We start from the raw sequence: 27,283 nt of genomic DNA on the forward strand, positions 1-27,283 counted from the left end.
GAGAGGGGCGAAAATTAGGGTAGGGGGCGAAAATTATGATGGCTAGGTTTAGGGGTTTTGGCTCTTATTTATAGAGTCCAATAAGATCTTTAGAATATTTGGTAAGATTCTATTCTCCACAAATAAATAAATAAATATTGTGAAGTAGGGAAGAAGAATTAACAAAAATAGATCCTAGGGCAAATCCCATAGGTTTCGAAAATTTGGCTTCCAAGAATAGCCAAGACTTTGTTTTTGTATATTTTACGGAGTAGAATAAGATATCACGGAGCAAAATAAAAATAAGAATTCTCCCAACTTAGAGTAAAAAGTGGCGTCTCCTATGCCCTTTAAATAAGGCATGGATTTTTAAATATTGACTAAAATAAGATAAGGCAAGATCTCTTGAAGTATGGAAAGATTTGGTAGAATATTTTTATTCTAGGTATGGAAGGAAATCAAGTAAGGAATAAATAAAATAAGCAAAATACTATTTCCTTCCCAATATAGTGATTTTCGAAAATCACTATTAAAATAAGGGGGGGCTCGATTTTTCTCTCTCTTTAAAAGCAAATAATTGGGTCTTGGATTTAATTTGGATAAATATCCCAAGAATTAAATTAAATCTGAAAAATAGAAATTCTTTTCAAAGGGGGCTAGGGTTCGAAAATCTCAAGAATTGGGTGACAAGTATTTATGGAAATTTTCCCTAATATTTTCACTCACCCTTAAACAAATAATTTACCACGTAATTAATAAATAAATCACATGCCACATCATATAATCAACAAGTTTGACTTTTCAAACTTCCAACGAAAACCCTAAACTCAACTCGGCCATAGCATCACATGCCATAAATGCATTTACAAATCCACGTCATCAAATAATTAATTCTAGGGCTCTAAAACTAGGGTTCGGAAATTCGGGGTGTTACAAAATCCGTGCTGGGTCAAAGTGTCCCGAATTATCTGGGACGGAGGGAGTATCACATATGCAGATAATAAATCACTAAGCACCAAATTACAGAACTACTTTAATTTAATTAATACTAGTATCATACCTGTGCTATGCACAAATAATATATTTTTAAAACATTAATTTTCAATTTAAAATTAATTAAATAAAATTAGAATCAATATAAATAATAAGCCGGTTCCGGTTTTGGAAATTACTGAACCGGAACCGAACCGCGAGGGTGTTTCACGGTTACGGTTTTTAATCGGCGGTTTTTCGGCGGGTTTTTTTACGGTTTTTCACGGTTCAGAACCGCCGGTTTTTTGCGGTTCCGGCTTGATTTCACGGTTTTCTTGCGGTTTTTCACGGTTCCGGTTTGGAGCCACCCGGAACCGGCGGTTCCGGCACAGTTTCGGTTCAAAAATTTTTGAACCTGAACCGAACCACGGTTCAAAAATCGACCGTTTCGGTTCGGGTAAATTCTCACGATTTCGGTTCGGAGCTCACAATGAGAGTGTTGTTCCACAAGTTTTTGTTTTAGTTTTTTAATCATATTTTTTTAATATAGGACCATGTTAATCGAGAGATCATATGAAGATATGCTTTGATACGCTAGTTTTAATTAATTATAAACACAGACAAGCAAGCATGTCCCAAATTAATTAATTAGTAAGAGATCAAATGCGAATCCTTTTGATTACTTAAAAAGACAGACTAGCATATGCCCAGATAAATTAATTATTGAGTTCAAAGGCTGTACCTATGCCCTGAATCATGAAAACAATGACTGATAAGGTGCAAAATTAATATTCACTTTATTTTAATTAAATAAAGCCAACGTGATCTCACGCAAATAATTTTTTTTATAAAAAAAAAGTCCAAATCCCATTATTATCCTTCCATATATAAAATAAAAAACATTATCATATATCCCTAAAAACTTCATGTCTTCATCTATAAATAGAGTATATGCATTTCTCTGCAAAGACACACACAAACAAATTACTCAACTCAAATTGAGCTTTGGCAATTCAGCTTTTCAATTTCGGTGGTCTTTCTTCCTCATCCTTTATCGTAAGTCTATATACATTATACACTATTTCCTATTTCATTTAAGTTTGTTAGTACTATTGTCTTGTTTATTGATTCATATATATATATATATATATATATATATATTTGTAAAGGCATGTTATATGGAGTAGTAATCTATACAATATATAAAAGGGGAGTTTTGGGGGTATTTAGGGAAATATTCTTTTAAAATATATATTATTATTTTAATAAAACTGTTTTTTTTCTTTTGAATGAAATGTAGTAATAGTAAATATTAATCTGCTATATTATACGGTTTCTTGGTGGTTATATTAGTGGGTAATTATTTGAAGTTAGTGGGGAGTTATTTAAAGTTAATAGGGAGTTAATTGATGTGTTTATTTGGAATTTGATTTTATCTTGACGAAGTTCAGTTTGAAGTGCCGGCTTGAGATCAATCTTTTTAGAGCATTTGCTCAATGATTTGTGGAGTTACCACTATGTTTGATCATTCAGTTCTTTATGTTGCATAATCAAAGGGTTCGAGTTACTCATACAGCTTATTATCATTGTTGAGTAGTGAGTACTGTGCATTATTAATTTGGATCATTCACTGTTTTCTTCTCATGAGCTCAATTGTGAACTTATTTGTGTTCCCTATGCATCCGGAAGATCTTTTAATCGTGATTACTATTTTATTTCCTGACATTCTGCCATTCTGAGCACTTTTTAAACTTAGAAAATGATTTCTTATTTGCTTTGATATCTTGGTAGTATTTTTTTTTAATATTGAAACGTTAGGAAGAGGGATAGAAGAGAAACTCTGAAATTGAAAATGAATAAGAAAAATATCAAAAATCAATTCAAATTTATGCAAATTTGGAGAAAGCAATCACTGATGGATGGGAGGTCGTTTGAAGGAGATTTGAGTGAGCAGCATAGATATTAGTATGAAGAAGCATTGATAGAATTGAGTTTGTTGGGCCAGGTTGAGAATGGAACTCTATCAACTTCGCCTCCTTATTGGGATAGTGATTACGGCAATGATGCAGGTGTGTCATTTATATTTTGTTGATATCTTAACGAGTGGTGTCCGCAATCTGTTGATATGTTTCTAAAGTAGAAGTAGTTTCAGGATCCTTCAAAAAGAGTGATGCTTATTTAATTCATATTTTCATCTTAATACTGGTGAATAACTGAACATTGCAGTTTTATTATCATTAGTCACTTTTCATTTGGTCAGTTAAATGTTTCAAGTCCTAAACCATCTGACATATATGGAAAGCATGCATAGAAAATTGAAAAGTTTTCACAAATTAACAAAAGAGAACTTCGGAGCAATGCATTTGAGATTGCAGGCTACAAATGGTAAGATCTAATTTTGTTACTCATATAGTTTATTATTTATATTGATTCTAATTTTATTTAATTAATTTTAAATTAAAAATTAATATTTTAAAAATATATTATTTGTGCAAAGCACAGACGTGATACTAGTATTAATTAAATTAAAGTGGCTTTGTAGTTTGGTGCTTAGTGATTTATTATCTACATATGTGATAGATGATACTACCTCCGTCCCTGAAAATTTGATACAGTTTACTATTTCGGTCCGTCCCTGAAAATTTGATACACCACTTTTACCAATTTTGGTAGTGGACCTCATATTCCACTAACTCATTCCTACTCACATTTTATTATAAAACTAATACTTTAAAAGTAGGACCCACCAACTTTTTCAACTCACTTTCCATTACATTTCTTAAAACCCGTATCGGGTCAAAGTGTAGCAAATTTTGGGAGACGGAGGTAGTCGTATATAGTGCATATTTTTGGAAAGTTCAGCAGGCAGCAAATTCCATTGTTTCAAGTCCCTTTCAATTTTAATCTTAATTTTATTGGCACTTTTATCACTTTTGCACGTGAAGCTGTAATTTTTGGCGATCTTTTTCTTACTTATCCAATTGCACGTTAAATTTGGTTATTGTTCAAATTTTGACATATTGGTGAAGAAAATGACAAGTGGTGCGCTTCCAAAATCCATCGCGCTAAACGTCGGCTCAAAAGAGATATATCAAGATGCTTCTTGTTTCTACCGCCGTTTCGACACGTCCGTCTTTTCTGGCTACGACGAAGTGGACCCTGACCACACTCCGGAACCTGCCCACAGTCCGGCCTCCAAGATCATAGTCGAGCAATCCACAGTCAACGACAAATACGTGCACCTTCGATTTTATATCAACAACAAATACTGGAATAGAGATACAAGAGACAACAGAATCGTAGCCAGATCGAATCAGCCCGTAGAAGACACCACGGACCCATTGTGCACGCTCTTCGAGCCCACCCTCGTATCCCAGAATGAGGTCCACTTCACTCACGTCCAGACCGGGTGGCGCGTGATGGTGAAAGAAGAAGGTCGTCAAATATACAGTCTGTACGTGGAAGAAAATAGCAGCGGTACGGACGACCTAGTGTTTGTGGATAGGGAGACGCTGGTTATACTGCCTGAGCATCCGATAGCATTCATTCACGGGAAGTACCTCAAAGCTTACGACGTCAACGGGAAGCGGCTGCAGTTTGGATCAGACAAAGCTACCGATAAAGAATCTCTGCACTCGCCGGGTATGATGTCTAACGGAATGTGTACTATAATTTCAACCTATTTCGACTCCTTCTGGTGGGTGAATACCAACGACTCTAACTGGATCTACGGCGGCGACTACACAACACAGGGCTCTTCCATCGTCCCTATATTCAAGCCGGTCAAAATCGACGAATACGCCATTGCACTTCTAAACCCCTCCGTCAACAAGTACTGCGTTCGCTCAGCGGACAACTGCCTAGCTGCCACGAGCGACACCATCACCCAAGAAGCGATAATCTTTGTGGATGAGCTTGTGACGGAGAGGCAGATTCTCAACTTGAACTATGCATTAGATGACCAGAGGATATATGGGGAGACACCTTTTATAGCAGGCACCACTACACTCACCAACCCGGCGCCTGTGGACCTAATCATGCCTGTGGAGATCACCTACATAGATGAAAAGTCTTATACTTTTAGCCGCGGGGGTGGTCGATTGCATGCCGGGGTGAAACACACCATCTCTACAACGCCATGGTTCATTTCAACCGGAAGAGTTGTCATCCCTGGTGATATTATTATAAACGAGGAGTTTGTGTGGGACAAAGCCGATACTACTGCAAATCAAGTTACGGCTGTGGGCACAGTTTCTGTGCCCAAGAATAGTACGGTCACGGTTAGTTATGTTGGGACGAAGGGCATCTGCAGTATCCCTTTTACTTACACTAAAGCAGACAAGAGTGCTATCAATGGCCAAACTTCGTATCAAAATGATATCCGAGGTGGTATATACGAGGGAGTCAGCTATTACGACTTCAGCTTTAAAGTCGACAACAAATAACTCTCTTATCTCAACATCCATCCATCCGATTGCCTGCCTTGTATTCCGATTGCCTGCCTTGTGTTCCGATTGTATGCCTTGTGTTCTGATTGGCATGCCTTGTGTTCCGATTGCCTGCCTTGTATTCCGATTGCCTTGTGTTCCGATTGCCTTGTATCCATCTTCACTTTATTAATTTTCAATAAAGATGCATGCCTTTGATTATTTTAAATACACCACTTTTTTAAATCAAATACACACTACAAACTTTGGTCTTCCTCTTCCTTTTTGTAGGTAGTATCACAGATTTCATCAGCTGATTCAGCAGAGTGTGTAGTACTTGGAAGAGTCAAATGAACAGATTTCAATAAATAAATAAATAGCCGAATTAGCAAAACGCTTCGAGACAAGGGAGTATCTACACAGATCCTTTAGATTTGCAAGCCGGCTTAGTTTCTCTGGGATGCGAGCAAAGTGATTGACCCCATTTCCTTCTTCCATTTTCGCTTGTTTCATTTTTTCAAATAACGGCAGTTACGGCCTAAAAGGTTAGATTTCAATGTCAAAATCTCAACAATCTAACATAGCTTAAATACTTACCCAATATGATGTAAGGACTGAAGCAATAATACATTGATACTATATTTCAATTCGAAAAAACACATTAGACAGCGTATATTGTGCATAAATTGTGAACTAAGTTAGCCTTTTTTGTGCAAGCATGATTGCATGAACTATACAAGATGTCAAATAAACTTCCCAAACCAAAATGCATTTACTCATATATAGCTAATTGGCAATATGCATTTACTCATTTTTGCCAATTAATTCAGCCAGCCTTTTCCACTAAAACAAGATCCTTTAACCAGGAATGACAACTTTACTTTTTACAATAGTCTTCAGACCAAAATGACCCTCCTTAAATATCAGACTCTAAAACTTAATGAATCAGTTAGCACAATGAGATTTATGACCAATTCATCAGCACAATTCTAGAAAAACAAAACCGTCTAATTTGTGAAATTACAATTGGAATGCTAACATTGTAATTGAATCATTCCTAATCACATTTTACATTCACACATAGCGCAGTTAGAGCATCTCCAACCATTCCACTAAACTCAAATCCATTTTAGTGTAAATCTCATACTAAATATTGATTTTACTCCAACCATTTACACTAAACTCAAACTTAAAAGAATATTTTCTATATTATGCTTTTTTTACTCACAAAATTTGAGAATTTTTTAGGTTTTGGTTTAGTGTAAAGATAGGTATTTTTTTCTCAAAAAAAACAAAAAAAGGATTTATTTTTGAATACTATTGGAGCTAAATACTTATCCTATTTGAATAAAAATAGGCGCAATCAAATGTTTATATCTCGCCCACGCTCTATGGAGCCTATCAAGTGTTGAATTAGATAATTTTATCTTGTACCGAAGTGTAGAGTAATCAATTGTTATGCTTTGTGCTCCTTGCAAAACAGATAAAAAAATTAAAAATATACTATACAAAATATTGCACCCTAATTTAGTGTTATCAACCGTTCCTTAAAGCAATAATATTACCCGGCAATGGCGCCAAAAACTTGATGCACTATTTATTAGCACTAAAAATATCTGCAAATATACAGGATAGATCTAGTATAACTAAAGGTCAGTACCAGGATATCGAACACTGGAAATAAGATTACAAATGACTATCTTATACTAAGCGTCATATACTATCTAGAAACACGAGATTGTTGGGTTTAATTTATAAAGATACATTGAAATAAATAAACAAATAATATAAATATAAATACAAAATATACAAAGCAGGCTAAAGAATGTAGAGTTTTAGGATCCAACTACTACGACCTAGTGATGATTAATCTCACAGAACTTTTATTTTTATGTGTCTTTGGGATTATTAGAAAAGTCGTGATTGTAGGATAAGCCATCTCTTTAACTATCAAAGTCTCCTTCCAATAGATTAGATTCTACTCCTTAAGTTTCTAAGACTCAAGCTCTCACAAAGGGTCCTCTCTCTCAAATGCAGATAAACATATTTGTTGTACTCATTCTTTTTACCACATAAAACTAGCTTTCTCTCAATTAGTCTAGTTAAATGGATATAGTTCTAAAGTTAGGTATTAAAATTATTACATTATGTAAATGTTCGAATAATAATTTCATAACTTTTTTTTGCAATTATTAAAATAATAGAAAAACTCAAGCTATGTGGATGTGATATCATGTCGATAATAATGGAAGGAAGTGAAAATATTAATAAACGAATCGTAAGTCAAAGTTAAGTGAGCTGAAACCCCTGTTTCACAAGATTTATTAGGCCATGTGCTTTGGATTAACGAGAAAAGAAAATATAAAATGATTTTTTGTTAGCATGTATAAACCTGGGTCCGTGGGTCGTAGCCAGAAAATTATATTTAGAAGGCAAAAATATATATAAAGTAATTTTATGAGTTTTAATAAAGGGGCAATTATTGAAAAGTTTGATATATATTTGGAAATTTATAGCAAAATATAGAAGGGTGAGTGGGAGTAAGAAGGGGTATGCAATTGCCCCATGTAGGCAAAGGCTAGATCCGCCCTTGGTATAGACACTTCAAACTCATTAAATATAGATGAAAGTTCATAAAAGTCCAAGAATTCAAAGAAATAACGTTTTTCAAGATACTAAATGACATAACGATGAGAAGTGAGCTTTAGGAGAAAATGCAAATGTGACTTTTTTCTCATCAACCGGGTAAAGAGGTACTTGGAAGAGCATGTCATCAACACATCACATAAATGAACACTCTCACCTTTCGTCATTAATTGTCATAAGTTGACTCGTTTTTAATTTTAAGAAATGTAACAGAGAAAGTTATTGGAAATAGGAATAAGCTAATAAATGTTAATTCTATTTCTATATATTAATTTTAGAATAAAATGATAATGAATGAGTTAATAAAATGTGAGTAATATTATAAAAAGTAGTAAAAATAAATATGATAAATATTGATAGACGAAAAAATATATAATAATAAATAATACTCCCTTCGTCCCAACTTAATTGTCACACTTCATTTTTACCATAAGTGGTGAGTAGGTCACATTCCACTAACTCACTCTACTCACATTTTATTATAAAACTAATGTAAAAAAAATGGATTTCACATTCCACTAACTTTTCTAACCAATTTTTCTTTATATGTTTTAATACTCGTGCCCACTTCAAGAGTGATAATTAAATTGGGACTAAGGGAGTATAAGATGAAAGGAAGTAACAACAATTGAAAGGACAAAGCCAAATTAATCATCATTTATGACAGATGAAAGGAAGTACCAACAATTGAAAGGACAGAGCCATATTAATTGTGATCTAATGATTATTATTTTATACAACCTAGGACAAAGCCAAATCAATCGCGATCCAAAAAATTATCATTTTATAGTACTATCTAGGAAAAAGTCATATCAATCATAATCCAAATGATTAAAAAACAACTTAGGAATATATTTCTTGTCGGCAAACCACACGTGGCATCGCATCATATAAATTTTTGGCAAATTAGTTCATTTTCACTCTGTCCCACTGAAGATGACTCAATCTCATTTTTCGTCCGTCCAAACCAAGGTGACCTTTTTCTTATTTAGAAAATAACTAAAATACTTAATAGTCTTTTCTCTTTCTTACTTCATTCATCTCTCCAACTTTAAAACACCCAACAACCGTTTCTCTCTCTTACTCTTTACATCTCTCCTAAAGAAGGCGCAGCGCTGGGCCGCTGCAGCCGAGAAAGAATTGCAATGCAAGCCCGTTGGGCAGCCACCAGAACGAGGGCTGCTCTATGGATGCTCTTAGCTCAATAAAACAATAACCGAGTCAGTCTGCTTAGGTATTACTTATGGTAATCAATAAATGGTTTCTTGTGGCCATGGCACAAGAGGTTAATTGATGCAATTTCAGTTAACAATGTCAATTATTATTTTTTTATAATAGAATGACTTGAATTTCACACGTTACTTGCAATACAGTTTACCTAACCACTTATAAATTGAGTTTCATAATTTCAAAGGTAGACTTTTGCAATTTATTAATATTTTCATTTTTAAGAAACTAAACTTTTGCTCATCAATTATCTAATGTCATTCTATACACATTTTTGGCATCACCAACTCTTTTCTCTATATATAATCAAATTATATATTAATGCGGCGTCATCTTTAATGTTAAATGTTAAACTAGTAGATTTTGCAATTCAATTATAAAATTTAAGTTAAAAGGAAGAAAGAAACAGTTTTTACTTTACTTACCAAAGCTATAAATTAATGTTTAAACATGAATTGCGTGACTCCATAAAATAACATCCCTAGTGGGAACTTATCTTTTCATTTGTCTTTTTAATGTTTTAATGTTGATTAGGTGTCATGAGGTTGATTAAATAAGCTTTTGGGATTGATAAGTTAAAATAGCATATGAATAATACGTTATGTTCAATGCTAGTTGTATAAATTTAGATAAAAAATTATTGAGAACTCTACCTTGAATTTAACCAATATACTTATCTCAATATGATTTACACTAGTATATAAGTCAAATTTAGAAAATGACTTTAGATAAACACTAGTGACTATTCACAGTAAAAATATAAGCTGTCCCAAATTTAATAGTAAAATAATAAAAAAAAATATAAGAAAGCATAAAATTGCACGGTTGAGAATTGCTCAAAGTCGATTCAGTCAAGGTAATCAGCTCTAATTTTAATATACGTATATACTATTGAAATGGTTACATAATTACAATAACAATTGTATTTGTATATAAAAATTATTTATCTACAATATATAATACCGCTTTTTTTTACTATCCGATGTGTTTTAGTTAGACATGGAAATTATTAATAGGAAAGTGTTGAATAATAATTTCACAATTTATTTTGTGATGATTAGAACTATGGGAAAACACAAGCTATGTGTGATATTGTATCGATCTATAATAACCGAATGAAATTGTGTATGATGTTGGGGAGGTGATCCGCTCCGAAAATCCGATGTTAAAGCTCATAGATAACTAGGCTGGCTAGAGGGTCTTGAAAGAGCCCATCATCAACACACTTCATAATGCTTATTAATTAATTCCTCGGGTCTTCACTAAATGTATCATATTTTCTTATTTGGACGGTCTCTAATAAATGTCTCATTTCAGTTTTACCATTTTTTTATAGTGAATCCTACGTTCTACTAACTTATTCTTATTCACATTTTATTATAAAAGTATGACTCACGTTCTATTGACTTTCTCTATTAACTTTTAGTATCAAAGTCAAACAGTTTCTTAAACCCATATCAATTAAATATGAGATATTTACTAGAGATTGGATGGAGTATTTTATAAACATAGGAATATATTTCTTGTCTTTGAAATGTACGTTTGTCGATGCTAAAGCTCATGGATAACAAGGCTGGCTAGAGGGTCATGAAAGATCCCAACATCAACACACTTCACAATGCTTATTATTTTATAAAACATAGGAATATATTTCTGTCTGAAAACCACACACATGGCATCACAAGAAATAATCTTTGGCAAGGTGGGCTTATAATTTATTATTTATTTTCTAGACTAATGATGGCTTACCTTAGACTTCAGCGAAATTAACTTTATTATCTTAGTAATGCGCTTAAATTAGTATTATCTAGTTTTACTCTTTTCTTTTCTCGTGTAAAATTTGCTCTACTGCTTTTCCAAATGACTTTAAGTCTTAGTCCCATGGCGCAATCAAAACATTGACAGACACGCGTACATGAAGGGTCCTTTTATATTACTCCCTATGTCCACTAAAAATAGAGCACTTAATTTTCTGCACTCATTTTAAAAAAATGATAATAAATATTTAAAGTAGAGAGAAAGTAAAGTACGAGAAAGAATAATATAGAAAAGTCTCTTGTCTATATTATTATCTCTCTTACTTTTCTTTCTCTTCACTTTAACTATTTATTATCATTTTTTTTAAAACGAGTGCAGAAAATGAAAGTGCCCTATTTTTGGTAGACAGAGGAGTATTATAGTATCATAATTTAAAATTAATATTAAATTTATATATTTAGATTTGGAGATAGACTAGATGATACTCCCTCCGTCCACACAAAATAGAGCAATTGGTGTATGGCACAAGATTTAATGTAAAATTGGTAAAGTAAGAGAGAAGAGAAAAAAGTAAGAGAGAAGAAAAAAAAAGTAAGTGAAAAGTAGTGTTAGTGGAATAATGTGTAGGGTTATTATTTGTTGAAAACTTTCCATAAATGAATGTGCTCTATTTTTTGTGGACAGCAAAAAATGGTAAATGTGCCTTATTTTTTGTGGACGGAGGGAGTATTAAACTTCACGAATTTCAATAAATTATACACACCATATTTCCCTTAAAATTTGGCACCATTTGATCCGTCACGAGTTTTAAGAAATGTAATAGAAAGTGAGTTGGAAAAGTTGGTGGCATGTGGGTCCTACTTTTATAGTATTAGTTTTAAAATAAACTGTGAGTGAGAATGAGTTAGTAGAACGTGAGGTCCACTACCAAAGGACATAGTCTCCATACTTTGTCGGGTCTTCATGTCTTCTCTCTACTTTATTACACTAAATAATTTTTTCTAAATCTCCGTGCCACTCACGAATGTGGACTTAGTGGTATGGGGGTAGTACTATCAAATTAAAGTTATTGTTGTACTCTCTCCGTCCCTAATAATTTATCACCATTTGACCCGGCACAGTTTTAGAGCATCCACATAGGCTAGCAATAGCCTAGCCAAAAATTCCTCATGTCACATCATCAAGCCCTTCCCACAGCCTAGCACTAATCTAACCAAACAATAGTCTAGTAATAGGCTAGCAATAGCATAGCCAACGCCCTAACCCAACAAATAAATTGACAAATACGATTAATTCATTTTGATTGTTGGTGTTTATCAAATATTAAAAAAAATGAAGTCCAATGAATTGTAAATATCGAGTATAAATTATAAAACAATTTAAAAAAATAAAAAAATTTGGCTAGCCGATCACTCGCCGCGCAATAGGCAGCAGTGATCGGCTAGTCCACGCCCTAGCTCTAGGGCGTTGGTTTTTCGTCCGTCGGGCTAGCCTAATGCAATAGCGGACTAGCCGAGCGCCCTAGCCGCACACCAGTAGCTAGAACATCGATTAGTCCGCTTTTGTAGATGCTTTTAGAAAAAGTAATATGCATAAAGTTAGTTGAAAAGTTAATGGAATATAAGTCCTATTTTTATAATATATTAATTTTATAGTGGTACATGTGAGTGAGAACGTGGGATGCATGAAAAAAAGAGATTTTAAAAAACGAGCTAAATGGTGCCAAATTAGTGCAAATATGGAGTACGAAATTAGTGCAAATATAGTACGAAAATAGTGCGAAAATTGTTCCACTTATTAATTGAGTTTCATCATTTCAAAGGTAGAATTTTGCAATTTATTAATACTTTCATTTTTAAGAAACTAAAATTTGGCTCATCAATTATCTAATGCAGTCATTATATGCACATTTTTGGAATCACCAACTCTTTTCAATATATAATCAGATTATATATTAATGCGGCTTGCTTCGTCTTTATAGTTAATGTTAAACTAGTAGATTTTGCAATTCATATAAAATTGAATTTAAAGGAAGAAAGAAACAGTATTTACTTTACCAAAACTATAAATTAATGTTTAAACATGAATCGCGTGACTCCATAAAATAACATCCCTAGTGGGAACTTATCTTTTCATTTGTCTTTTTAATGTTAATTAGGTGTCGTGAGGTTGATTAAATAAGCTTTTGGGATTGATAAGTTAAAATAACATATGAATAATACATTATGTTAATTCAATGCTATTATAAAAACTACTCCCTCCGTCCATGAAAATTTGTCACCTATTTCCTTTTTCGTCCGTTCCTAAAAATTTATCACCTTTCACTTTTATGAATTTTGGTAGTTGACTCCATATTCCACTAACTCATTCTCACTCACATTTTATTATAAAACTAATATATAAAAGTAGAACTCACATGCCATCAACTTTTTCAACCCACTTTCTATTACATTTCTTAAAACCCGTGTCGGGTCAAATAGTGACAAATTATAGAGGACGGAGGGAGTAGTAAATAATAAATATTAACCGACGAAAAAAAGAATATAATGAAAAATAATGTAAGATGAAAGGAAGTAACAACAATTGAAAAGACAAACTAAAGCCAAATTAATCATCATTATGACAGATGAAAAGAAGTAACAACAACTGAAAGGACAAAGCTAAATTAATCGTGATCGAATGATTATTATTTTATACAACCTTGGACAAAGCCAAATCAATCGTGAATCCAAATAATTATGAGCAATGATAAACAACCAAATTTTGTACGACCAAAATAAAGTTATATTAATAATTTGATGTATTAGTTATATATTAAAATTATAAATATAGTAAGTGGATAAGTTAAAAAGACTTATTAGCCTTTAACCTCATTTTTTATATTAATATATTAGAATTTTCTTTTTATTATTTTTAAAATTTGAATTAAAGTAGACACTAGTTACATATATAATTCTAAAAAAATAAAAAAATTATAAAAAATCATAAATATATAACCACAATATTATGCACTTTCCATGTACTATATATGTATCTAATATTTTAATTAAATTCATAAATAAATCTATTTTTTTGTCAAATAAATAAGAATTTGGTTGTACAAAATTTGGTCACATAGATTCATTGAATAATTATCATTTTATTGTACTATTTAGGACAAAGTCATATCAATCATAGTCCAAATGATGAAAAACAACTTAGGAATATATTTCTTGTCTGCAAACCACACGTCGCATCGCATCATATAATTTTTTGGCAAATTAGTTCATGTCACTCGTCCCACCGAATATAAATCACTCTCATTTTTGTTCCGTCCCAACCAAGGTGACCTTTTTCTTATTTAAAAAATAACTAAAATACTTAATTATCTTTTCTCTTTTTCACTTTATTCATCTCTCCTATTTTGAAGCCGGAGCAGGCGCGATGCGGGGAAGACGACGCCGTGCAAGCGCGCCCCACCTCGGGCTTAGCTGCCTCAATAACTTTCAAATATGTTTAATGACGAAATAAAAAAAAAAAAAAAAAAAAAAAAAAAAAAAAAACTGAAAGAAAAGTAAATTTTAGTGACTAACTGATATCCGTCACTAAGGTGAAATTAAAAAAAAAATCAGATATAGTTAATGACGAAATAGTGAGCCACTAATTAAAAATTACAAAAAAAATGTTAAAATAAAATAAAATACTTTATTGACGGCATCTTCCACCACTATCATTAAAATAAAATTTTATTATATTCAGAAACGCATACTCTCACTAAATCTGCCAATAATTAAAGAGGGATAGTGAGATCTTTTTTAATGAACGTCACTAGTTTTAATGATAAATTGTTAAAGTAAAGGCGAGATATAAAAAAGGTGGGTAAAGTATTTGAAGAAATTTCTATTTTTTAAATAAGACTATTTTTCAAAGACATTCTAAAATAAAATAGTAAAATGAAACTATTTTAGTGGAGAGAAAGTAGTATTATTGGGATATTTGGGATACAACTGTATCTCTTTGCTCCAATGTAGATTCGCCAGTGGTTGCAGTGCCATAAAGAATTTACAAGTCAAGTTGGGGGAAACTTTATTTCCACGAGATATATGAGGTTATTTGCTTTTGATTTGACGTATTTTTCTCAAATACTCTTATGAAATGACTTACTCTTAGTATGTAGAAAAACTTTAAAGTCAATAACAACAACCAAAAAGACGAAGCCATATCAATCGTAATCCAATGCTTATTATTCTATACAACCGAGGAGTTAGGATTTAACTTATATATGGCATCACAACAAATAATATCTGTCGACGTGGACTTATATAATATTGTAGAGTAGGGTTTTGATCTATGAAGACCAGATTTAAATACATAAACGCAGAACACGGTCATACGTAAGGCATTTTTAGGTCCTAGTTAGTTTATTTTTAGGTCATGCTTTGTTAGCATGACCTAAAATGATCTTAACATGACATAAATCCAAATCTTATAATATGACCTAAAACTACTTAATTATGACCTTCCATGTTTTGGGTTAATTATTGACCATTAGATCATCTAATTCTAGGGCCAAGATCTGGACTGTATTTCTGGATTTAAATGCATTCTTATTTTGATCATCTCTCTTGTAGAGGATATTTAACTTTTAGATAAATTATACAAGACCTTGGTGGAGTTAACTTTATGATCTTAATCATGCCCTATAGATTAGTACTACTATTATTTAGTATAGTATCTCTTTACTCTTTCTTTTCTCGTTTCAAGTTGCTAATGCATGCTTTTCTAATTAACTTTAATTAGTTAGTTCCATGGCCCAATCAAAACAATGACACGCACGAATGGATAAACAACAAAAAGAAAATTTAATGTTGTTTCAATCTTGGGTCCCTAGCTCAATCAAACAATATAGTACTCCATATGAATAAAAACCAAAGCTTGCGGCCAAACCAATTCAACCTGCAAATCCATTCCGGTTGTTATATAAAACGTCTGGTCAGGTATTACTCACGTCAATCAACGCAGGCCACAGCACAAGACACAAACTGATGATAATCTTCCAGCGAATGATGTCAACAACGCTGAAAATGTCAAAAACGTTTGTATAGTATTGAAATGACTTGAAATTCGTATTATGATGGTGAAACGGTTCCCTGACCACTTATAAATAGTTGGTTTCATTTTGTTGAAGTCATACTTTTGATAATTAATTACTAGTAATGTTTTTGTTTTTATAAAACTAAGATTTCTATACTTATTTTTGGCATCACCAATTCTTTTCTCAATATATAGTTATATTATTAGTATACATTAATGAAGCCTCATCTTTATCATTAATTTTTAATTAGTAGATTTCACAATTCAAGTAGTGTCAAATTTAAGTTAAGGAAGATGAAACAGTTTTTACTATGCCAATACTATAATTTATAAACTCTGATCTCGTGACTCCATAAAATATCACCCTTTAAATTAGTGGGAACTTATCTTTTCATTTGTCTTTTTAAGGTTGTAGGTGTCGTGCGGTGGATTGACAAAGGGTTTTCAATAATTCATAGAAAATAATTAAATATTCTTTGGGATAAAAAAAAACCACGTGATTTTCTAGAAAAAACACAATGCATGGGAATGAATTTATTTGATTGCAGTGCCATAAACTTTATCTATAAATAGAGGTGATCCATTTGAAGAAAAAACCATGAGTTGAAGAAAGATATATATAATCAGTGAATCAACAACAGTTGAAGAAAGACATACTAATCCTTTTGGTAATCTTCTCTCCTCATCCTTTTTTTTCAAGTCTTATTAATTTCTACATATTTATTTTACTGACCGTGGAGTAGTATTTTCCGGTTTGTAACTTTAGTGGCGAACAAAACCGACACTAACATTTTTTAGTGACAAGCTAATTGTTGACAGTCTACCGATGCTTAATCGTCACTAACCATGTTATTTGAAGAAATTTCGCTGATTATCCATCACTAAATAGTGAGTTTTTTTGTTGTGGAACTCGTGTCATCCATAAATGAGATTATTTTTTGTGGACGGATGGAGTATATTGTTCGTCAATTTTAACTTATTTATGTTTAACGACCCGGTTATCTTGGTGCTTGGTGATTTAAGTAGTACATTATTTATGTTACCTAACTTCGATATAGATTTATTTTTTGGAATGGATTGTAATTTCTCTATCGCATTAAAAATGAAACATTTTTTCTGTTTTGGAAACAACCTACCATCTCTATCTTTTATTTTCTCTTATTTTACTTTCTTTTTATTAACTTACAAAACAACACACTATATACTCCATATTAAAGGGTGAAGTTGGAGAAACATGGCAAGGGCACTTCCGGAGTCGATTGTGATGGCGATCAACATTGATAAAGGAGAGTGTTATGTGAGCCGCAATGAGATCAAAGGGTTGGTCCGGGGCGGAAGCGAGGGCCTGCTGAGCCCGCTCGTGAAGATCCAAGTGGAGCCAGCAGAAGTAGACGATGATCACGTTCACCTCCGATTCACCACCAACAACAAATATAGGTCGAGGCACAGTTACTCTGCCGCCCAAGAGTAAGGTTACGGAGAATTGCGTCGCCACTAAGGGCACCTGCAATATCCCCTTTTCTTACACTCAGGAGGATCATAGCTCCATCAGCAACGATGTTTACCGTTCTGACCATATTGATGGTATCTACGAGGGAGTCAGTTATTACAACTTCACCTTTCAAGTGAAAGAGACTCACAGTCTCTGAACATGGCCCTATCGATCACCTTGGCTTGTTTTCTACTGCATCTTCTCATATTTCTATGTACAATAATCTCATATGTATGTACCCCCCAGTTTGCTTTTCTTAAAATATCAATAAAGATCGATGCACTTCCTATATATCTTACTGAGTTATAGTAGTTCAGTAGTACTCCCTCCGTCCCCGATTAGGAGTCACATTTTGACCGGCCACGGGTTTTAAGAAATGTAAAGAAAAGTTGTTGAAAAAGTTAGTGGAATGTGGGACTCATTTTTTTATATTGGTTTTATAATAAAATGTGAGTGAATTAAGTTAGTGGAAGTGAGACCTATTTACTATTTATGGTAAAAATGGAGTGTGACTCTCAATAAATTTATTATTGAAAGCATATCAGATTACTCAAACCAATGAGTAAACAGAGCCAACCTTTCATTGAAAGTAAACAACTAGAAACAGATAGTTGTGAGTTTAAGGCTTAACTAAAGTACTTGTGAGTGGCAGATGAAGCTATTTTAAATCTGAATTGTAAATCTGAAGAACAACTGAGTGATAAGACAAGCTCTGATTCAGCTAGCAATGTAAACACAATCAATTTTATCAGGTAAAACTCAGATACACAGAAGAAATTAAAAGGAACATACCTTCATCTCCTGCTAATTCATCTTCAGTTCACAAACTGAATCAGCCAGCAAAATGAGATTTATGACCAATTCATCAGCACAATTCTAGAAAAACAAAACCGTCTAATTTGTGAAATTAGAATTGGAATGCTAACAGTAACATTATAATTAAATCATTCCTAATCACATTTTATGCGCAGTTAGAAACCCCTCTGTAGTTGGAAGATGCAGTTTGAAGCATTATCAGACAGGATTGCAGATGCATCCATCGCTTAATATTTCTAATCTCAAATAAGATTCATCAACGAAATCGCTAATGAAAATAGGCGTTATCGGCGGTTGAAGATGGCGGCTTTCTTCTTCAACGCACCATTTTCTGAATTAAACGCAAAATAATGATGCATGTCTTTTTATTTTATTTTATTTTTATATTATACTATGTTTATTTATCAATCCTTTAATCTATTCTTTATTTTATTTTCTTTTTCTATAAGAAAATCTATCGTATTCTTGTATAGTGTATAATATGTTTCCTTTTTATTATATTTATACACTGTTTTTACTTCGGAGTATCATAATTTATGGATATAATTGGTGTATGGTAATTTTAAAATTACTATTGATTTTGGAAAAAAGATCATATAGAATATTGTAACGTTTGGGGCGAATTTTGTGTCCTGATTTAATTAGGGTATTGATCACAATGTAGATCAATAAAGGGGTATTTCATTATAACTAAATAAGGTATATCTCCTCTCTCTATTCGAAAATACCAACAAGATGGCTTTATTTGCAAATTTCAGAAATAATTTGCGTTTGTTACAATGCATAAAAAAAGAAGAAAAAGAAAAGCTGTGATTTTTTATTTTTTATTTTTTATGACTGACTAAATCCCAAATTTTAAGGGATTAAAACATTTTGTGTTAACGCAAAGAAATCAAAAGGTTCAAAAATATGCAATCTTATAATTTTGAATTTAATAGATTTAAATTTAATGGAGTAATTTCGTGGCTTACCTTAATTTCGAGGCTTACCTTAGTTTATGAGATTTCCATAATTTCACAAATTGTATGCAAAATTAGATTTCCATATTTCCATGAATAAACAACACCTGTTTTATTGTTTTCATCTTTCATATATTTCCTTACTTCCATTTACTTAAAAAGGATTATTTAATAAAAATATAATACCATAACTAAGAAAATTGTTTCATTTCAAACTATTGGTGTTGAAATTCAAAATTGATGTGTAATTGTTGCTGATTTTGGATAAATGTTGTTTTATGCAGGTCACACCATATAGTATTGGTTGTAAAACTCCTTTATCTAACTTTGAAGCTAATTTAAACTATAAGGAGGTTTCTGATCCAGAAATCATGGTGGCTTTTCCTGTGGTTGATGATGCTGATGGTGCTTCGTTTGTTGCGTGGACAACGAGGCCGTGGACGCTGCCTAGTAACCTTGCACTCTGCGTCAATGCTGGTTTCGTGTTTGTTAAGGCTCGGAACAAGTTCAACAGGAAAGTCTTCGTGGTTGCCGAATCTCGATTATCAGAGCTTCCTGTCGAAAAGGCTAAGAAGAGTGTGGCAACTAAGGCCATGTTTGGTAGGAGTGATAACTCATCTAGGGATGAGATTTTATGAACAAAAATAATGTCGATACGTATGAAATCTTGGATAAGTTTAGTGGTGCTTCTCTCGTGGGGAAGAAGTACGTCCCGTTGTTCGATTACTTCAAGGACCACTCTGGTTTTGCGTTTAAAGTCGTGGCAGATATAATATGGGTTCACACGACATGATAACAACTCGAACTTGATATCACACGATTAAAACATGATATTACACGATTAAACCTTATTTTTCAACCTAATTTACACAATTAAAATCCGTTTTATATCATTTAAACCTGAATTTACAAGAATTTAAAAAATTAAAGTAAAATAATTTTTTAAAATAATAATAATATTATCTTAATGAGTTATCCGTATCCAACCCGAACCCAACCCGAAATTATCTGGTTCTTAATGGGTCAACCCGATAATGACACGAACCCAATAAGATTTGACCTGGACCCAATAATTTCGTGCGAATTCGTGTCGGATTATCGTATCGTGTCAAAAATTGTCAGCCCTACCAAGGTATTTAATTATTGGGTTCAATGGCTATACCGATGCTGCATAGATGAACTACCCAAAAAAATGATATAATCCAGACACTAGTTGTACATTTCACGTGGTGAGAGCGTGGGTACAATTTTTTTTAAAAATGATTCGATAATGGTGGTATGATAACATTGAGGTTTAATAAATTAAAATATTGGTGGGATAAGATTGGTTCTGCAATAAATAAATCTCTGATTCAGAAAGTATGGGGTGATAATAATGATGCTCATTATTTTCTAAAAATATTACTACTAAAATAGTTATAAATAAGATTATAGAGTCCCATTATCCACAAATCCACTCTTAAAGACCGAACTACCGAACCCTACCAAATTAGGGCTTTTAAATAAGATTATAGAGTCCCATTATCCACAAATCCACTCTTAAAGACCGAACTACCGAACCCTACCAAATTAGGGCTTTTAGATCTAGTTTTTTATGGATAAGATACAGAAATTTATAAATTATTTTCGCCTTCATCACGAGCCTATTTTAATTAATCCGAAGGTAAATAAGTCATACTAACATGTTACGAAGATTTAACTTCGTTCCAGAATATATTACTTCATTCTAGTAGGTTTTTACTTCATTCCAGTAGGTTTTTACTTCATTCCAGTACGTAAATGTGGTTTCGCCGTCGCGTGCCGTTCTTTCTCTTTACAATATCTATCACCATCGCCATGACGCTAATATGGTTTAATAAACACATGGAATAATGTAATAAATTATTCGAATGAAGTATGTGAAGAAGCATTTGAAGTCCCACTAAAATGAAGTAAAAATCTTATCCAATGAAGTAATAACGTTTCTGAATGAAGTAATAAACTCACTTGAAAAAATTGCATTTTTAAATGTTAATCAAGCAAAAACCCACGTCAATAAATTTGAATGAAGCATATGTTGAATCATTTCAAAACTTACTGGAAACAAGTAAAAACATGTTGTAGTTTCAAGGTATTACGTACAGAATGAAGTAATAAACCTATACAATGAAGTAAAATGGGCTAGTAATGAAGCCGAAAAAATTTTCACAGCAGCACATCTCATTAAAAAAAAATTAGATCTAGTGGCCTAGATTTGGTCTCTAGTTCGGTCTTTAAAATTGGTTCGACATTGATCACAACTCTAAGATTATATTTATAGTTCTGAAATATTACGAGGAGATAACTAAATATATAAATAGTGCATGTCCAAATTTTTTGCATCCTAACTTTTAAATAAATAGTTATAAATAAGATAATTTGTTCTCAATTTATGAAAACCTTCTTTTGCATCCGAATTTTTAATTATTCTTATTTTTTTCCAGCACAAATAGTTACGTTTTTATTTTTCTATCCTTAAAAAGAGTCACATTTTTCCATTTCGGTCCGTCCCCAATTAAGAGTCACGCTTCATTTTTACCATAAATGGTAAGTAGGTCTCACATTCTACTAACTCACTTCACTCACACTTTATCATAAAACCAATATAAAAAAATGGATCTCATATTCCACTAACATTTTCAACCAATTTTCTTTACATTTCTTAAAACCCATGCCCGGTCAAAGTGTGACTCTTAATCGGGGACGGAGGGAGTAGTATAGTAAGTTTTTTTTAGTGTTTTTAGATACAATTTTTTTTATATTTCTTGCCAATCAATTATAAGAACAATACTAACAAATAAAAATATATGGACCTACTTCAAAAAATAAATTATGTAATTTTATGTAATTATAATTTTTATAGTACTACTGTTTAAAAAATACTCCATCTATTTATGTGATTATAATTTTTATAAAAATTCAATGCCTATGATTCATAATGTCATTCTAAATATCATGATATGATCTTTCGTATTTGTTAGTAATATACTCCCTCCGTCCATGATTAAGAGTCTCATTTCTAAATGACGCGGGTTTTAAGAAATATTAAGAAAAGTGGGTGGAAGAAAGTTAGTGGAATAGGGGTCCCACTTATATATATTAATTTTAAATGATATGTGAGTGGAATGAGTTAGTGGAATGTGGGGTCTTTTTACCATTTATGGTAATTATGAACCGGGACTCTTATTCGTGGACGAACCAAAATGAAAAAACGGGACTCTTATTCGTGGACAGAGGGAGTACTTTCTTGTTGACGGAGGGAGTAATATACTTTCTAAACGCATTTATTAACAAATTAAAAACACAAACAATTAAGCATGTGCCCAAATTAATTAATTATTCGGTTGAACAGCTACACCAATTAATGGAGCCTAGAAGGCATCTATAAATAGAGTGGATTCATTTGTACAAAGACACATACACAAACACAAACACAAAATAAACTCAAGCTTAATTTGGCATTTCTACTTTTGAATCTTCTCAGCCTCTATTGTAAGTCTTGAATGTAGTTGACATTTCCTACTTTTCAATTCGTGTGAATTATATATTTCCCTCTAGCTACCAATAGTGCATGGTAGCACAGTTAAACAGTGTCATTTTCCTTTTTAGTAAAGTTTAATACATTTTTTCACACTTATTTTACTCTCTCTTACTTTTTTCTCTCTTCATCTCTCTATTTTTTTCATTTTCCACTTTATTCTCCTTTTACTTAACTTACCTAACACGATTTTTCTTAATCTTCGTGCCGAAAAGAAACGTCCCCATTACTATAGAACGGAGGGAGTAGTAGCTAGTATGATGTTTGTGTTGTACTAGTATTATTATTATTGTTTATATGGTTGCACTTGCACATTTATTAACAAATTATTGTTAATTTTGGTGAAGTTGGAGAAACATGACTACTACTTTGCTTCCAAACTCTATCGTGCTCAACATCCAAACTGCAGCGACAAGCCCTTATGTGTACCGCAAGGATGACAACTCGGTCGGTAGCGGAAGCGACAGCTTGTTCAACACGGCCGTGAAGATCACAGTCGAGCAAGCAACGGTGGACAGCAGATACGTCCACCTCCGATTCACTTACAACAACAAATATTGGCAAAAGAACGCAGACGACAACTCCATCGTGGCCGTGTCAAGCCAGAAAGTAGAGGACACGACGGATCCGTCATGCACGCTCTTCGAGCCAAACCTGCAATCAAACGCAGTGGTGTCTTTCACTCACGTCCAGACGGGGTGGCCCGTGGTGGTCAACAACTCCACCAGCAGTCTGTACGTGGACGAAACCGGCAGCAGCGCCGCGCAGTGACGAAACCAGGAATTTAGAAAAGCCGGGGCTGAAACTTTACGATAGTGCGGCCTAATATCTCGCGAAAGAGGCCAACCTTTATCCAAACATATCCAAAATTATCAATTTATATGTTCGAAATAAATATTACTCCCTCTGTCCCACAAGAATATACACTGTTTTCTTTTTAGCCTGTCGCATAAGAATATGTACTTTCCAATTTGGAAATTATTTTCTCACTAATGAGGTGAGACTCATTTCTACTAACAATATTTTAATTACTTTTTCTTTCTACTTCTATCTTATTTAACCAATTATGCATTAAAACTCGTGTCACCCAAAAGTGCATATTCTTGTGGGATGCAGGGAGTATTATATTAAAAAAAATTATAAAGATAATGTAAAATAAATCATTAAAATACTAGTAGTTTATGTATATACATAATACTAATAAATTATAAATACAAAAAATAAATATAGTACTAACATACTCTACTACATATATACAGCAGGAATTGAATAGTAAATAAAGTCTAAACATATTTGATTTACCAAATCTTCTTAAAAAATACTACTAATAAAGATTAAAATATACTCCCACTATAAATAGATGATGAATTAGTACGGAGTCAAAAAATTGAATACTCCATAAAGTAAAATACTAGTAATAATAAATTTATGATAAAATAAATTATTTTGACGGGAATCCCAAGCAGATATGACATTGTGCCTGCTGTATTCCTCCTAATTCTCTCTCTCTCTTCCCCCAGCCCCATATCTCCCTGTATTCTCCACCGCTTCTGCTTTAAAAACTCTATATAAAAACAGCGGACGGCATTGGCAAGCCCCCGCTTGAGCGGGGGCTTGTCCTTAGCTGGTTCCGTCAGTGGCGCCACGGCTCTAGGGTTTGTGGATGGGGACACATTAGTCCAGCTGCCGACTCACATAGCCCTGAAAGGAAACAACGGGAAGTGGCTCAAAGCCTACGCACCAGATGGCTGGTTCCTGCAGTTCCAAGAGAGTGATCCTAACGATGAACTATCGGTGCAAACAGTGACGCTAATGCCCAACGGGTACGTCCGGATACTCTCCAATCACTTCCGCAAGTTCTGGTGGACGGACACCTCTGATCGATGGGTACACTCTGACTGGGATGATAGTAAGGGAAGTCAAACCGTCAGTTACTTCTGGCCTGTCAAAATCGACGATACCACCATAGCGCTTCGCAGCGCAGCCAACAACAACTTCTGCAAACGCCTCACGGTAGACAGCACCATGGCCGACTGCCTAGCTGCCTCGGTCAGCACCATCACAGACGAAGCGAGAATGCAGGTGCAAGAGCTCGTGTCCAAAAGAAAGATCTACAACGTGATGTATCACATGAAGGACGCTATGATCTATAACGAGACGCCTTATGTGGGGGGCACATCCACCCTCACCAACCCCAACGACGAGGAAGCCTCCATGGAAGTGTCCATCACGTATCAGAACGAGACGTCTTACACTTTCAGCCGCGGGACTTCCATCTCAGCCGGGGTGAGTGCCACTATAGAAGCAGGGATTCCCTTAATTGAGGACACAGAGATTGAAGTTTCTACTGAGATAAACGCGTCGCTAGAGTGGGACACCACCACAACCACAACCACTTCAGTTACGGCCACTGGCACGGTTACTGTGCCCGCTAATTCAACGGTCAGAGTGAATTATGTTGGGACACAGGGCACCTGCAACATCCCTTATACTTACACTCAGGAAGACGTGAGCTCCACCACCGGCGAAATTACCTACTACAGTCAGACTGATGGTATCTACAACGGAGTCAGTTGCTACAACTTCGTCTTTCAAGTCCAACCACTTGAGCCTGCCTCTGCTTGAAGTTGAAACATCAACGTGCCCGCGCATCCATCACCTTTATCTTTATGTAATGTTTTCCGATTTCCGTCCTTGATGTTATTTCTTTTTTGTACCAATCTTCATTTCAATAAAGATCGATGTCTTTTTCTTATTGTTACGAGTTTACTATTATTGGTCCTAAACATATGACCAAAATACAAATTTGGTCTAAAACATTCACTTTTTTAAAACGGGTCCATAACAAATTATTAAATTACCTTACACCAATTAAATCCATAAATTAGGATACTGTTCTAAGCGAACGCAGTCTAGACAACTCATCTCTCTTCTCTCTATCCTTTTCACTAGGTGAAAAACTTCCCCCTCTATTAGCTAGTATAGCTGCCTAGAACTGACGCCTAGCCATTCGTCGTTGCAGATTCCCTTCACCTCGCATAATTCATTTCTTCTTCTTCCTCCCTTGTTAATCTTTGTTGAAGAAAAGATCAAATAACATTATACAAAAAGTTATTCCCTCCGTCCCAGATAATTCGACCCAGTATTCCATTTCGGACCATCCCACATAATTTGTCTCATTTCACTTTTACCATTTTTGGCAGTGGACCTCGTATTCCACTAATCCATTCCTACTCACATTTTATTATAAAACTAATACTTTAAAAGTAGGACTCACATTCCACCAATTTTTTCAACTCACTTTCCATTATATTTCTTAAAACCCGTGCCGGGTCAAAGTGTCCCAAATTATCTGGGACGGAGGGAGTACTACATTAATTCTACTGTAACTGTTAGTTATGTCGGAACACGGGGCACGTGCAATATCCCTTATTCTTACACTCAGGAAGACGTAAGCTCCACCACGGGCGCAATTACCCACTACAATCAGACTGATGGTATCTACGTCAGTTGTTACAACTTCGTCTTTCAAGTCCAGACACTTCACTCTACCTAAAACATGGGACATGCCGGCATAGATCAACCTTTCCCTTTCAACTGTTTTCCGATTTCCATTTTACTACTTTCCTTTGAAGTTATTCTATTGTACCCATCTACTTTCCTTTTTATTCATTTCAATAAAGATCCATGTCTTCCTATTAGTAATTGTTTACTTTTAGTAGAGTGTCTAGTACAATAAATAGCCAAAGCAAAACGCTTCGAGACAAGGGAGTATCCACACAAATGTTTTAGGTTTTCAAACCGGCTTAATATCAACGGTATTTGATAAGACTTAGAGGCTAAGTGATCGACCCCCATTTCCTTCTTCCATTTTCGCTTCTTCCATTTTTATCAAATAACAGCCTAAAAGATAAGATTTCAAGGTCAAAATCTCAACAATCTTAAATACTGTATCATTTATCAAGTACTCCCTCCGTTCCATAGTAGTGGAGTCATTTTAGTACGCGTTCTATAGTAGTAGTGTCATTTCCCTTTTTAGTAAAAGTCAACATGTTTCTTCTCATTACTTTAGTCTCTCTTACTCTATTCTCTCTACCTTTTTCATTTATATTTTACTCTTCCTCTACTTAACTCACATAACACAATTTTTCTTAATCTCTGTGCCGAAAGTCAACACAATATATAACAATAGGACTCACATTCCACTAACTTTTTTAAAAACATAAATTAACATTCTTAATTGCATTAGAAAATACAATTTATAAGTTTAGATGCCAAAGTTTAGTTACCCCTATTAAATAACCCATTTCTTCTTTACCAAAAAAAAATTAAAAAAAATAACCCATTTCTTTTTGTCACGTGAATTTAATTCCACGTC

The 27,283-nt window shown here is 33.6% G+C and overlaps 2 protein-coding genes across 2 annotated transcripts; both read left to right on the forward strand.

The window, feature by feature from the left end:
- Positions 1-1,916: 1,916 nt before the first annotated feature.
- Positions 1,917-5,599, forward strand: LOC125200485 (uncharacterized). Its single transcript, XM_089062063.1, has 3 exons — positions 1,917-2,007; positions 2,957-3,020; positions 3,981-5,599. The coding sequence occupies exons 2-3, from the start codon at positions 2,964-2,966 to the stop codon at positions 5,394-5,396; spliced, it is 1,473 nt and encodes a 490-aa protein (XP_088918189.1). The 5' UTR covers positions 1,917-2,007; positions 2,957-2,963; the 3' UTR covers positions 5,397-5,599.
- Positions 5,600-17,316: 11,717 nt separating this feature from the next.
- LOC125199983 (uncharacterized) lies at positions 17,317-25,582 on the forward strand. Its single transcript, XM_089061627.1, has 5 exons — positions 17,317-17,549; positions 17,615-17,666; positions 19,634-19,944; positions 23,253-23,672; positions 24,543-25,582. The coding sequence occupies exons 1-5, from the start codon at positions 17,317-17,319 to the stop codon at positions 25,528-25,530; spliced, it is 2,004 nt and encodes a 667-aa protein (XP_088917753.1). The 3' UTR covers positions 25,531-25,582.
- Positions 25,583-27,283: the final 1,701 nt, after the last annotated feature.

The sequence above is a fragment of the Salvia hispanica genome, chromosome 6 (assembly GCF_029641045.1).
Source record: "Salvia hispanica isolate PSC_SH4W2 chromosome 6, Shi_PSC_v1, whole genome shotgun sequence".
In the NCBI taxonomy this organism is placed as follows: domain Eukaryota; kingdom Viridiplantae; phylum Streptophyta; class Magnoliopsida; order Lamiales; family Lamiaceae; genus Salvia; species Salvia hispanica.